This window comes from Cololabis saira, chromosome 6, assembly GCF_033807715.1.
Source record: "Cololabis saira isolate AMF1-May2022 chromosome 6, fColSai1.1, whole genome shotgun sequence".
Lineage (NCBI taxonomy): Eukaryota > Metazoa > Chordata > Actinopteri > Beloniformes > Belonidae > Cololabis > Cololabis saira.
The window spans coordinates 38132796-38147548 of record NC_084592.1 but is presented as its reverse complement, the minus strand read 5'-3'; the positions used below and the strand labels follow the sequence as shown (position 1 = coordinate 38147548).

At 43.5% G+C, this 14753-nt stretch overlaps 1 protein-coding gene across 2 annotated transcripts in view; it reads left to right on the top strand.

The window, feature by feature from the left end:
- Nucleotides 1–14753, top strand: part of LOC133446172 (bone morphogenetic protein receptor type-2-like) — a 46199-nt gene that overhangs the window by 16829 nt on the left and 14617 nt on the right. For both annotated transcript variants that reach the window (XM_061724086.1, XM_061724087.1), the window contains 9 exons: nucleotides 365–456; nucleotides 1351–1584; nucleotides 4915–5029; nucleotides 9314–9474; nucleotides 9724–9871; nucleotides 11016–11152; nucleotides 11330–11466; nucleotides 13676–13862; nucleotides 13950–14043. In XM_061724086.1, coding sequence (XP_061580070.1) covers nucleotides 365–456; nucleotides 1351–1584; nucleotides 4915–5029; nucleotides 9314–9474; nucleotides 9724–9871; nucleotides 11016–11152; nucleotides 11330–11466; nucleotides 13676–13862; nucleotides 13950–14043 — 1305 coding nt within the window. The remainder of the gene's footprint in view (nucleotides 1–364; nucleotides 457–1350; nucleotides 1585–4914; nucleotides 5030–9313; nucleotides 9475–9723; nucleotides 9872–11015; nucleotides 11153–11329; nucleotides 11467–13675; nucleotides 13863–13949; nucleotides 14044–14753) is intronic.

Genomic DNA, 14753 nt, shown 5'->3' with positions numbered 1-14753 from the left:
GTTGGAAGAAATGACGCTGTCTCTTCCTGCTCAGGTCCACTTAGGGAGTCCCGAGCACAGAAATCAATTACCTGCAGGACACAGGAGATTTAATAAGGGGCTTTTTCACCGCAGAACTCTTCCAGAGCCTCGCTCCGTATAAAACAGTTGAGGGCTCTGGACTTTTTCTCCCGCCGCTTCCAGGAAGACGAGCAGAAAAAAACAGAGCAAGCGGAACAAAATGTCCGAACACGCCGTGAAACTGACACAGGTCCTTGCCGGGACGGAGATGTTAACACATCCGGACACACTCCCATGAGAGAGCGCACATGAGAGCGCACGTAATCCAATAATTGATAATTGATCATCAAACGTGTGTTTCCAGGGAAGCAGAAACAAAGTCTTTCCGCTGTGGACGTGATGGAGGCAGCGAACATGGAGTCTGCAGTCGAGCTGGACAACCTGAAGCTGCTGGAGGTACTCACACACACACACACACACACACACCACACACACACACACACACACACACACACACACACACACACACACACACACACACACACACGCACACGCACACACGCACGCACACACGTATAAACATCATGTTCCTGGTTTCCTTCCTCGTCTCCTTCCTTCATTGCTGGTAAAACTCCTTCGGGACAGGAAGCTCGTTCTCTCAGAGGAAGTTGATTCAGTTTCTATTTTATAGAAATAAACAATCACAGCTATGACTTGAAATTCGGTCTTTGTTGAAGCGTTCTTAAGAAATGAATACCGGTGTGATTCATATGAGACGATGCTCCGTGTACGGAGGCTTGGACCTCCACCAGGTCCTGTCCTCAGGTCCTGTGCTCCATGTCTCTCCCCAGTCCCGCCTCAGACTTCTGGGTCAGCTGGGATTCTTGTGGTCTGAAAAACACTTGTGAAAAGAAGTTTTCTTCCTTAATCAGCTCCCAATTCAGGGTTCGTTGTGGACCGTGCTTTGATCATTTTCCACTGTGAGGTCCAGTTTTTGTCCGAGTCGTTGGTTTAAGAAGGTTTTTAGCACGTCTTCGTCTTTGGTAAGGCGGGTTATCGTCCTGAAAAATGTCCTCGCCAGGCGGACTTTCCACTGATGGAACTAGATCAGTGTCCGCTGGACTCACCAGCCGATCAGTTCCAAATGGGGGGGTTACATTTTTTAGCTCATTTATCTCTCAGATACAAACAAAAGTTGGGAAGTTTTGTTTTATTTTCTTGATAACGGGGTAATTGTATCATTTTAAGATGCTATTTATCAGGTTTGATCATGACCTCGATCTCTGAGGAGCATCACAGCTCCATTGGTCTGTTTTTTTAACCACACCCCCCGGGCTTCCTCTCTGGCAGCTGATTGGTCGAGGTCGGTACGGAGCGGTGTTTCGCGGCTCCCTGAACGAACGCTGCGTGGCCGTTAAAGTCTTCAGCTCTGCCAACCGCCAGAACTTCATCAACGAGCGCGCCATCTACCACCTGCCGATTCTCCAGCAGCACGACAACATCGCCCGGTTCCTGACTGCCGATGAGAAGACGGCGGCCGACGGGCGCCCGGAGTTCCTGATCCTCATGGAGTTCTACCCCCACGTGAGTTGGTGATTTAAGCCGTGAGCATCTAACGCCGGAGGTTATCTTCCTCTAATGGGTCAGAGTGTTTCCTGGTTTTCCTGGTCCACTATTAGTCCAGAATTCCCAGTATGATCCAGAACTGTTCAGCTGGAAAACCGTCTAGTCCAGGGGTCGGCAACCCAAAATGTTGAAAGAGCCATATTGGACCAAAAACACAAAAAACTAATATGTCTGGAGCCGCAATGAATGAAAAATGAAAAGTCTTGTATCAGCCTTAGAATGAAGACAACACATGCTGCATGTTTCTATATTAGTTATAACTTGGGGAAGATTTTTTTTTTCATTATGCACTTTGAGAAAAAAGTCGAAATGTCGAGAAAAAAGGCGAAATGTCAAGATTAATTTTGAAGTACAATCTTGAGAAAAAAGTCGAAATGTCAAGAAAAAAGTCGAAATGTCAAGAAAAAAGTCAAAATGTTGAGAAAAAAGTCGAAATGTCGAGAAAAAAGTCAAAATGTTGAGAAAAAAGCTGGAATGTCAAGAAAAAAGTCGAAATGTCGAGAAAAAAGTCAAAATTTCGAGAAAAAAGTTAAAAAGTCGAAATGTCGAGATTAAAAAGAAGAAAGAAAAAAAGAGAAATAAAGGAAAAAAAGAAGAAAAAAAGAAAAAAAAAGAAAAAATGAAGAAAAAAAGGAAAAAAAAAAGGTCAAACATTTTTGAAAAAGCTCCAGGAGCCACTAGGGCGGCGCTAAAGAAATATATATATATATATATATATATATATATATATATATATATATATATATATATATATATATATATATATATATATATATATATATATATATATCCCTCCAGTCATCTTCTTGTGCTCTCTTGAGTTACAGTTAAGTAAAGTTTGGTAAGCTCCACCACAGTAAAGTTAATTAAAAACACAAAAAAACACTAAAATTGTTGCAGACAGAGATGATATCAACATCTGATAGTTTAAATTGTTTAGTTGTTATGTTATTTATGTTTATTTGAGCTAAAAATTAAACAGCCATCTAAATAAACCCTGCTGAAATGTTGACTCAGAGGTCTGGAATCTGGATAATGTTGGAGCGTAATGTTGGCGTCATTTGCATCAGCACTATCTTTGTCTGAGGTGGTGTGATGGCATCATCCCCCACAACGTCCAGCTTCAAAATTAAAGTCACGATGGTAAAACATGTCACCAACAAATGCTGATTTCCACTTGACAAAACCCTGACATTTCATTCGTGGGGACGCCCTAATCAAAAACTCCAGGACCACACGGTGGTGTGATACGCTCTGTAACCTGCAGGGGTGCTGTTGCGGAGTTTAGTTCCCTATCCTTACGCCCACATATTTTCAGCTTCCTTAGTCATGCAATTGTGCTGGAAGATGGCGCCGTCATGTCTGCTTCCTGTGTGGAGCCACTAACCACACATACACACATAAACACACGTACACACCTACCAATCTATCTGGGGACTCTGCTTCAAACGCTGCATTTGCAGGACTTTCAACAATCCACAACCCTGAAACCGTATCTGCTGCTTCAAAGACTCCTGTCAAGGTTTGAAGATGATACACACATGTCATCCCAAGATATGCAACTCCCAACACGCACATGGAAATGTGCACATACACACCATGAGAATGGCGGCTGGCCTGGTGTGTTTCTGCATTCCTCTGCAGCTGTCAGACAGTCATTACCGGCTTCAGCTCAGCTCATACTCTCACGCATTAACACATGCATATACACACACACAAAAAACAACACAATCACACATTAGAACATACACCCACACACACAAACATATAGTTTTGGGCATCCGTAGCCCGGAATCAGCAGTTGGATGAATTCTGCTGCTTTTATAAGGGCCATATGAGATGCTGATGTCATATCAAAGACGTATTGCTACGGGGGTTTAGTGTTTTGTCCAGAGATGCTTCAACACGTGGACTGCAGAGGCGACACTCCAAACTGCTCTATATTAAAGGCGGTTTGAAGGGAGCTGGACTCGGGGCTCTGGGGAGGGGTTTTGGAGCCCTCCCCATGGCTGTGGTATTGCAATCTTGGCAAGGCTGGCTCCGCCCAGGACGCTGGTTAAACCATTAAAAATGGCACTAATTTCAGTCAGCACAAACTAGCTGTTACTTAATGTGTGCTAATCGCATCGCATGCATGACACGGTGTAAAGGCTGATTTATGGTTCCGCGTTACACCAACGCAGATGCCGTACCCTACGGCGTAGGGTCTGCGTCGATTTAACGCAGAACCATAATTCAGGCTTAACTCCGCCGGCCGGAGCTTCCGCCATTTTTTCATAGCGGTGCATCGCGTCATTCAAGCAGCCAATCAGCACAGTGCCTCATTATCATAGCCCCGCCCACTCAGAATCCCACATAGATAATGAGGTTAGAAACGGTAAAGATAAAGACATGGCTCAGAGGCTGAATTTCTAATTTATATAGAAAAAATCAAAAGCTTGTTTTTAGGACATTCAAGGCCTGTTTAAAATAGACATTAAATGCAATAATAGGTCCCCTTTAACTTTTTTCACCCTCCTCGTTATTTTTTTTTAATACGCCGTGAATCAACAGCTTGAAGGATTTTTTTTTTTTTAACAATATTTGTATTAAATTTCAATATAAATGTACAAAAAAGCAAAACAATCAGCAAGTCTCATATTAATTATCCAACAAAATGTAAGCAGGTCCTGCTGTGTCCATACAGACAAAAACAAAACAAGACAGAAAAAGATTAACAAAAAATACAAAATAAAAAAATTAAAATTAAATGAAAAAAAAAAAACTAAAAGAAAAAATGTCACACTCAATAGCCTCACAAACAAACTAAGATTGTCACACTTGTTGTACAGACATATATATTCTATTGTTGCTTGAGAAAGTCCATTAAAGGTGTCCATATTTCTTCAAATTCTTGTGCTTTACCTCTAATCACATAAGTCAGCTTTTCCAACGTAATACACATTGCCATCTCCCTAATCCAAGACTGTGTAGATGAAACCTCAGTCTCTCTCCAGGAAAAAGCAATCCTCCTTCTGGCCTGCAGGAGGCCAAAGTTGATCAGAGTCTTGCACTTAGAGTTGAAAGATAAATTGTCCGGATATATACCTAATATGCAAAGTTTTGCTGAACAGGGTACCTGGATGCCTGTGATTCTGCTAAAAATAGCGTAGCTTCTACTGGACTGTTTGCCCCGTGGATCATTGCAGGCCGACACACAGCATCTCATGATGGAGAATACAACCTGTAATATCTTTAAAACAGGAAGGACATCACAGCTGAGAGCTGAAAACGCTGTGTGTGTTTCAGGGCTGTCTTTCTCGATACCTGTCTCTCCACACGGCGGACTGGTTGACCTGCTGCAGGATGACTCACGGAGTGACCAGAGGGCTGGCCTTTCTTCACACTGAGCTCCACAGAGGAGGTACGAAGCCGTCACCTCCCGCCTCACATCCACAAATCTGATTCATAGGGGTTTCAGAGACAAAACTGCTGCCAGACAGGCAGGAAGAGGTTCTGGACTTTTCTGGGGATGAGTTTCACTGGCCAACTCACCCATGCGGTGAGTGGCAGCAGGGCGGCGTAGCCGAGTTAAAGCCGTGAGAATACAAGTAATACAAGTACACATTCAAGAAACCACGTTCATGCTGTGATGGTAGTAGGTCTTAGTATAACACATGTATAACTTCATACAAGCATCAACTTTTTTCACTGTGGCATTATTTATGTAACGAAAAAAAGTCATAAACAAAGAAAAACAACCATGTGGTAAATACTAAGTAGCCCCTAAAAGATTGAAGAAGGTTTATTGCAGCTGCTAATCATCAGCCTTTGATGAACTGGTCACCAGCAGGTGTGAAGACCTCTATAAAAGCAGACGTTAAAGGCTGAAATATGCTTCTGCGTCACACCAACGCAGAGCAAACGCCGCAGCCGTGACGCCGTGCTGAACCCTTCTGACTTCTCCGTCTCTCCATTTGGTCGCGGTGCAGTACCCCCCGCGGCCACTAGTTAGCGATCTTTTTCTGAATGGTTTATCCGACTTTTTCCGGTCACAGTAAATCAAAGAAATAAGGACAACTATTGTGCAAAAAACAAAAACAAAAAAAATCACATATAAACGAAGAATAGAGCCGTTGAAGTTCACTACTGATTCAAACCGGAAACCGGAAATGCTTCGCTTTCAAACGAACCAATCACAGCGCTCTCGGTCTGCGTGTGGTCGGCGTCTCCTCGACGCGTAGTTACAATTTTCGGGAGGTGCACGTCAGTGACGGCGCAGGTGATGGCGTGTCCTCTGCGTCGATCCAAACCACACGCCGTAGGCACGGCGCCATTTTGACGCAGAAGCATAATTCAGCCTTAACCCAATGCCAAGAAGAAAAGACATAAGCAACGTTTTCCAATCCTCCCAGGAGTGGATGTCCCAACAAATGTACCCAGACTGTACAATGTTCAGAAAAACACCCCAAAATAAACAAATACCCACTACGATCAGATTATTTTGATCATTTATTTACACACAAAGAAACTAAATTTGATTTGAAGAGAGGCTACTGACTCCTGCACTGTACTTGTACTCAAAGAGACAAAGAGATTTAGTTTTCCTGGTTGTACAGATGTGTCACCGTTGTTCAGAACCCAAAGTTTAACCAGATCCCGTCTCCACCAGCTGAAATGTGTCGTGCTCATCATCCATCCTGGGTTCGGCTACACCCAAGATGACCGTGATACCAAAATCCAAACAAATCAGAGATTGTACTTAGTGGCAGAACGTTGAGTTGGTGCAGACGGACCATGTTCTGATGCAGACGGGGATGGATATGCAAGACTGATCTGAGTTCCTCAGGAAACACGCTGCATTAAACCTCCAAATGTGTTGCAGAGATCAGTTTCTGCTATCGGGGCTGATGACTTCTTATCTGCTCGTCTCGCTGCATTTTCTCGGTTTTGCTCTTTTTAGGTGGAATTTACTGCCGGAGTTTCATCTTCAAGCGCTAAAGGTTAAACAGATGTAGTTCTTTGTTATCCATACAATACTTGAATATGTATTTTGTCATAATTTTGGTAATGCCTTTTCTTTCGAATGCACTTTTTGTTGTATTTCTGTGATTTGACTTAACAGTGCAAACTGCAGTATATTATATAATAATTTAGTAATATGTGATGATATTAAATATAAATATATGAACTCATCAGTTATCAGCGGCCATGCAGAAATGATTCATTAGTGGTTATTGGTTATTGGTATTGGCTTGAATCTTTTTGATCCCCAATTTTCAGATCGCAAAAGATATTAATTCAATGTTGAATTATGGTCAAACAATTTGTCGCAGCAACTTCTGTATAATTTAAATGTCAGGCTTCCACGTGGCTCCAATATTTCTGCCTAACCATATTTCAACGTTGATTCAGTCATAATTTCCTATCTGGGACTATTGTTTTCATCCATCCATCCATCCATCCATCCATCCATCCATCCATCCATCCATCCATCTATCCATCCATCCATCCATCCATCCATCCATCCATCCATCCATCCATCCATCCATCCATCCATCCATCCATCCATCCATCCATCCATCCATCATATTCCACTTATCTCAGTTTGGGTGGCAGCAGCATGAACAGAAAGGCCCAGACCTCCCCGTACCAACCACCTCCTCTAGCTCCTCTTGCAGGCGACCAGAGTGTTCCTTGGCTATTTCATTTGAGAGATATCATTTCTCCAACGGGTTCTTGGGCTACCACAAACTTTCATCCCGGTTGGACATGACCAAAACGTACTCTGAGTCCCTCTGATTTCAAATCGTGTCATAGCACAGAAACTGTCGCAAAATTTGATTAAAATTTGTGCAACTGTGTTGTATTTCCATAAAAACTCTAAAGGATCTCCCACAAACAAGAGTAATACAGCGTCTTCTGGGTGGAAGGTAAAATGTCCCCAGAAACCAAGAAAAAGAAGTCCTTTTGTTTTGATTCAAACCTTTGAGAGTTACCATGACCTGGAGGTCTGAGAGTCTACACCAACCTGGGGATTAAGTTACCGTCCGAGAGGAATTTTTAGGTACCTTTCATGGCCTCAGTCCCTCAGGGCTCTGTTTTGGGCCTCGTACTAAGTGTAAGTTGCTTTTGGGGCCTGTTTTCAGATTATTTCCTTTCATTGTTTTGCTGATCATTTTCAGTTTACTTACCCCTTTAACTTAGATGGCAGAAATTCACCACAACCTTTACTAAAACATCTCAGTGACCTCCAAACCTGGAAAATGTTCAACTTTCCGAATCTCAATTACCCCTTTTACACCAAGCTGGTTCCAGGGGTGGTGCTAGTGCTGGTGCTAGAGCCGGTTCGCGGTTGGTTCTAAGTAAGAACCGTTTGCTTTTACACAAGCTGGTGCTAGCCTGCAGCTGGCCAGAGAGCCACGTCATTACGTCACCACTCCCCCTCGTTTTCATCCCCACCCTGATCAGGAAGCTGAGAGCCAAAAGCTGTTTTAATTTCAGCTGTAGCACTGTTAATATGGCACTTTATTAAGTTTTAATATTTTTTCAGGTAAAGTAACCTTTAAGATCCCCAACCTGGGCTCAGTTTATCCAAATAATGCCTGTTAAGAAATTTGCTCTGAAAATTTCGGAATTTCTGCCTGACTGCCGGCTCCGGAGCTGATTTATGGTTCCGCGTTAAATCGACGCAGAGTTACGCGGCGACGGGCGCCGTACGCCGTACCCTACGCCGTAGGCTCTGCGTCGATCGTCACACCATATGAGGAAGCCGATATTAATATTTTTTTCAGGCGTAAAAGTAACCTTTAAGATCCCCAACCTGGGCTCAGTTTATCCAAATAACGCCTGTTCAAAAGAAATTTGACTCGAGAGCCGGCAGCCCCGGGCACAGCAGCTCCTCTCCTCTCCTCAGGAGCTCCTCTCCTCCTACGTAACCTACGGCGTAGTTTACGTAACATACGCCGTAGGCTCTGCGTTGGTGTAACGCGGAACCAGAACCGCGGGCTGGGCGGCATCCCCGCGGGCCAGGAATTTTTATTAAATAAATGGATCGAGCGTTGAAGACGGCGGTTAAGTTAGCAGACTCTTTTATTATGACATCCATTTATTTAATAAAAATTCCGGGCCCGCGGGGACGGGCTGGGAGCGGGCTCGGACGCGAGGCTGCCGCTGCATCGGCGGGCACGAGCCCGCCGATGGATACTGTCGATGGATTGTACCGTAGACCACTGCTGCTTCTGTTTTACATCCATTATTAAATAAATTGATGTAATAATAAAAGAGTCTGCTAACTTAACCGCCGTCTTCAACGCTCCGTTGTTTAAAAACGGCGCTCTTCCGTGTTTATTCTGCTTTGGTTGTTCAGTAACACCGTCCCCAGCCCCGCGCCCAGCCCTTGACGTAAAGCGGTTCTAGACCTGGCCCAGCTCAAAACTGGTGCTACAGTAGCACCAGTTTTGAAAGCCAGGAGCCGGTGCTTAGGCTGTGTAAAACCAAAGAACTGGTGCTAAGTCTGGAAGATGGAAATCTCTTGGTTTGGAAAATGTGGTCTGCTTGGCAGTTCTGCTGTTTTGGGGTCCTGGTTTATTAAAATCCCTCCTGAGTGATCCAAGTCCTAGCTACCAGCCTCTAAACCTTGGCTACGTTAGTTGCAGCGTGCTTGACGTCTTGTCATCCTATAATTGTGGTTTTGGTGTCCCCTCAGACCAGTACAAACCAGCGGTGGCCCACAGAGACCTGACCAGCAGGAACGTCCTGGTCCGAGCCGATCTGTCCTGCGTCCTCGCAGACTTCGGTCTGTCCATGAGGCTGACGGGAAACAGGCCCTGTCGCCAGGGAGACGACGACACCGTGGCCATATCTGAGGTCAGGTCACATGACAGCAGCTTTGGGATGCAGCGTTTTTACCGTGAACCATCTGGATGCTTCCTGCACCTCTGGAAAGTGGTGCAGGTGTAAAACAAGGAGAGGGTGGAGCTAACAGAGAGTGTGTGTGTGTGTGTGTGTGTGTGTGTGTGTGTGTGTGTGTGTGTGTGTGTGTGTGTGTGTGTGTGTGTGTGTGTGTGTGTGTGTGTGTGTGTGTGTGTGTGTGTGTGTGTGTGTGTGTGTGTGCAGGTGGGGACTGTACGCTACATGTCTCCAGAGGTTCTGGGTGGAGCGCTGAACCTCAGAGACTGCGAGTCAGCGCTGAAGCAGGTGGATGTGTATGCGCTGGGTCTGCTGTACTGGGAGACCTTCAGGAGGTGCTCGGACCTCTTCTCTGGTAACACAACACACCCCTTATCACACACAACCTTTGCTATCATGAAAAAGCCGCTTTTTACGGGGCATGAAATGCAGAGGTGGACAGAGTACTCGACCCCAGTACTTGAGTAAGAGTACAAATACTACTGGTCAAAATTTACTCCGTTACAAGTAAAAGTAGCTCAGTCAAAATATTACTCGAGTAAGAGTAGAAAAGTACTTGCTTTTAAAGGTACTTAAGTATCCAAAAGTAAATGCTTTTAAATTTACTTTAAGTAAAAGTAAGAGTAAGAGTAAGAGTAAATTTCTTATTTTCCACATCAGTAAATTACTATATTTTTTCTAAATTAATTTAAGGATCTTTTAACTCTTGTTTCTGAGAATTCGATGTTGAGTTGTTGAAAGCAGAGAGGTAGTTCTGCTTCGGGCAGACACAATAAACATTTGAAAATAAATGTCTGTGGTTTGTCTGTTCCCTCGTTTTTTACTCGGTCGAACTCAAACATTGAGTTAAGATACGGCCAAGGATTTAGTGAAAGTCCCTGCTCCGAGTCCGGCTCATTATCAGACTCAGACGACTCAGCGGATTGTCTTTCTTCTCCTGACGCAGGCGTAGCCATTGTTGCGGCTCTGTCTTTACTTGTTGCGGCTCTGTCTTGACAAACGCAGGCTACTTTGGCGGTATCGTTTTGAGGAGGCTAGACGTATTTCCGCTTTACGTACATCCCAGTGGAGAGCGTGCACTGTGATAGGTCTCCTCCTTTGACAAAAACAGCTTGTGTCCAATAGGATTTTAGGGAAGAAGAAAAAAGAGCAGACCTGAAAGTAACGAGTACTTTTCAGCCTTCCTAGAAATTTACTCGAGTAAAAGTAAAAATATTTGTCTTGGAAATGTATTCAAGTAAGAGTAATAAGTACCAAAGAAATCTAATACTCAAGTAAAGTACAAATCCTCTGGATATGAACTTAAGTACAGTACTCAAGTAAATTTACTCAGTTACTGTCCACCACTGATGAAATGAGACACATGGAGTTACAGATGTTTTTTTAATCTACATGGAAGCACCTGCAGCTCCCGTCTCACGGACCCTACACTGCTTCGGACGGCAGCGCAGGTACTGGTGTAAATGCTCACAGCAAACCTGCGTGTTTACTGTGTCCAGGTGAAGCCGTCCCAGAGTACCAGCTAGCGTTCCAGGCCGAACTTGGGAATCATCCGAGCTTTGAGGATATGCAGATGCTGGTGGTTAGAGAGAAGTACAGACCCAGATTTCCTGAAGCCTGGAAGGAGAACAGCCTGGTCAGTGTCTGTGACAGTAACTCCTCCTAACAGCCTACAATCAGGGCAGATATGTCCCACTGGATGTTGCTCTCTGGTCCTAGTCACGTTTAATATATCTGTAAAAACTGTTGTGAGTGGAATCAAACTGTTCTGGACTGCAGCAGGACCGCGTTGCTGACGTCGCATCTGTTTTAGGTGTTGCGGTCGCTGAAAGAGACGATGGAGGACTGCTGGGACCAGGATGCTGAGGCCCGACTCACCGCTCAGTGTGCGGAGGAGAGACTGGCTGAACTCACACTGCTGAGTACACAGACTGCACTACACAACCACAGGTAATCACACACGCCAACAGAGACCCGTGAAATATTACAAACATCATCTGATCACAGTTGAAAACTAAATACAACCTCAGATGAACAGATGACGGGTGTTACAGTAATGGAGCCATGAAGGGAGGAATGTTCATGTGGACAATACTAAGTACCCCATAATTCAGTCGCTCTAGATCAGGGGTCGGCAACCCAAAATGTTGAAAGAGCCATATTGGACCAAAAACACAAAAAACAAATATGTCTGGAGCCGCAAAAAATGAAAAGTCTAATGCTGAAGTACAATCTCGAGAAAAGTCGAAATGTTGAGAAAAAAGTCAAAATGTCGAGAAAAAAAGTCAAAATTACGAGAAAAAAGTCAAAAGATCGAGATTAAAAAGGAAAGGAAAAGGGAAGAAAAAAAGAAAAAATGAAGAAAAAGAAAAAAAAAGAGAAAAAAATAAAAAAAGGGAAAAAAAGATGAAAAGGAAAAAAAAAGGTCAAACATTTTTGAAAAAGCTCCAGGAGCCACTAGGGCGGCGCTAAAGAGCCGCATGCGGCTCTAGAGCCGCGGGTTGCCGACCCCTGCTCTAGATCCACCTTCAGCAACATTAAAGTATCTATCTCAGTGTCTCAAGTGGTTCTGGAGGAATTCTGGTCCATTCTACTTTACAGCGTTGCTTCAGTTCATTGATGTTTTTGGACTTCCACTTATTCGCAGTTAGGCCTTTCGATCAGACTTTGACCAGGTGATTCCAAACCTTGATTCTTTTGTTTTTCAGTCATTCTGATGTAGATTTGCTGGTGTGCTTCGTGCTTCAGATCCCAGCCCTGTTGCATGACCTGGTTCTGACCAAATCCTCTTTGCCAGGCCGACGGCCTCACTTCTGCCTCCAGAACACAGATCTACAGAGATCTACTGGGCTACAGAGGAGGACCTCAAGTTCGTTTTTGACAGAAGTCTCTACCACAGTTTCAGGCTTCTCCTGCTTGTGCTGTCGTGGACTTTAACGTGTGACATGCCCAGTGAGCCGTGCACGCTCTGAGATGTAGCGCTTGTGGGTTTTTTAAGCTGATTCTCTGAGCGTTGCACTGCACAGTCTGATCTAGGGGTAAATTTGATGGGACGTCCACTCCTGGGAAGATTGACAGCTGTCATGACTTTTTACCTCTCGCAGATAATCTTTCTGACCGTAATAGGTTGGACTCCAAATTGTTTGGAAATGGTTTGACGTGCAGGAACAATTGCTTCTCTAATCGCATTGCTGATGTGTTTCCCTCTTGCTATTGTGTTAACATATACCTGAAGGCTCCAGACCAGGGGTCGGCAACCCGCGGCTCTAGAGCCGCATGCGGCTCTTTAGCGCCGCCCTAGTGGCTCCTGGAGCTTTTTCAAAACTGTTTGACTTTTTTCTTTTTTTCTTTTTTCTTTTTCTTCTTATTTTCCTTTTTCTCTTTCTTTGTTCCTTTTTCCTTTCCTTTTTAATCACGACATTTCAACTTTTTTCTCGACATTTCGACTTTTTTCTCGAAATTCTGACTTTTTTCTGAACATTTAGACTTTTTTCTCAACATTTCCACTTTTTTCTTGAGATTGTACTTCAACATTAATCTTGACATTTCGACTTTTTTCTCGAAATTTTTACTTTTTTCTCGAAATTTCGACTTTTTTCTCAACATTTCGACTTTTCTCTCAAAAAAGTGTACTTCAACATTAATCTCGACATTTCGACTTTTTTCTCGAAATTTTGACTTTTTTCTCGACATTTTGGGTTTTTTCCTCGACATTTCAACTTTTTTCTCAACATTTCGACTTTTTTCTCAACATTTCGACTTTCGCCATTTGCCTTCATTCTAAGGCTGATACAAGACTTTTCATTTTTTGCGGCTCCAGACATATTTGTTTTTTGTGTTTTTGGTCCAATATGGCTCTTTCAACATTTTGGGTTGCCGACCCCTGCTCCAGACCAAGATATCTGGTTCTATAGAGATCTGTGCAACTGCAGATGATGGAGGGCTGCTGGTTAGTAGCACGGAGCTATCACCTGCTATTACCTATAATTTTTCTTTCTTTAATAACACGTGCTGTCCATCTGAGGGTGTATTTGCCCAACGCTGAGTCTCTACCAGATTGTTTTACGATGCTTTGTCTCAAAAACACACGTGACCACACAATTAACCCTCATTAACGGGGTTAATTTTGTAAATAAAATCATTTCTGTCCGTCTCTCAGGAATCTGTCCCATAGCCGGTGGTCTTCTCTGGTGGGGCCTACATCCTCCTACATCGAGGATCTCCAGGGGGGGGTGGTCAAAAACCTGCAGGGAGACGGGCACCCCGCATCACTTGTCAAGACGAGTGGACCAGAAGGTGCGGAGAAGAACAGGAACTCCATCAACTACGAGCGGCAGCAGGCCCAGGTGACAGATCAGCAGGCGCTGATGTGAAAATGAAAAGTACCATTTAACGAAGAGATTAAATGATAACTTAGTCCATTTCTGTGTCAGGCTCGCTCATCTGCTGCAGACTGCAGCACGCTGACATCCACCACCCCGACGCCGGCCACCATTCTCTCCACCATCTCTGAAAACCAACCTCCTGGTAACGCAGAAGCACTGGCATTTTTAAGAGCTCCTCATTAATGCAGATAAATCACGACAATCAGTCTCCAGCTGGCGTGTGAGCGCACACGTGCTGTCAGACGGCAGCTGCTGCAGCAGAGGCCTTGGAGTAAACACATCTGCAGCAGGACTGCAGCCCGCGTGAACTCACACACACGTTTGTCGGTGTGTTTGACAACAGAAGTGCATTACGCAGGATTTCATATTTTGCCCATTGGCATTTAGTTTCGTGCATCAAACCTGCAAACTGTTTACTTCTGTAGATCAGGGCATGTTGATCACCAGCCTCTGGCTGCAACATACCCACTTAAATCCTATAGATTCACAAGCAGCAGAAGTCATGGACACATATATAGAAACACAATAAGCAAACAAAGAAGAATGTACACATGCATGAGATAAAATGACAACTTACATTGGTTTTGCCGTTTTTTTTACCATCTTTTCACTTTCTGTTTTCAGAGCTATCATTATTATTATTATTATTATCATATTATTGCTATTATTATTATTATTACTATTATTATTATCATCATCATCATCATCATCATCATCATTGTTATTATTATTATTATTATTATTATTATTGTTATTATTATTTTTATTATTATTACTATTACTATTATTATTATTTTGTGTAGACTTATGATACTTCTTTTTTTTTTTTTTGTATACACTTTGTATACTTTG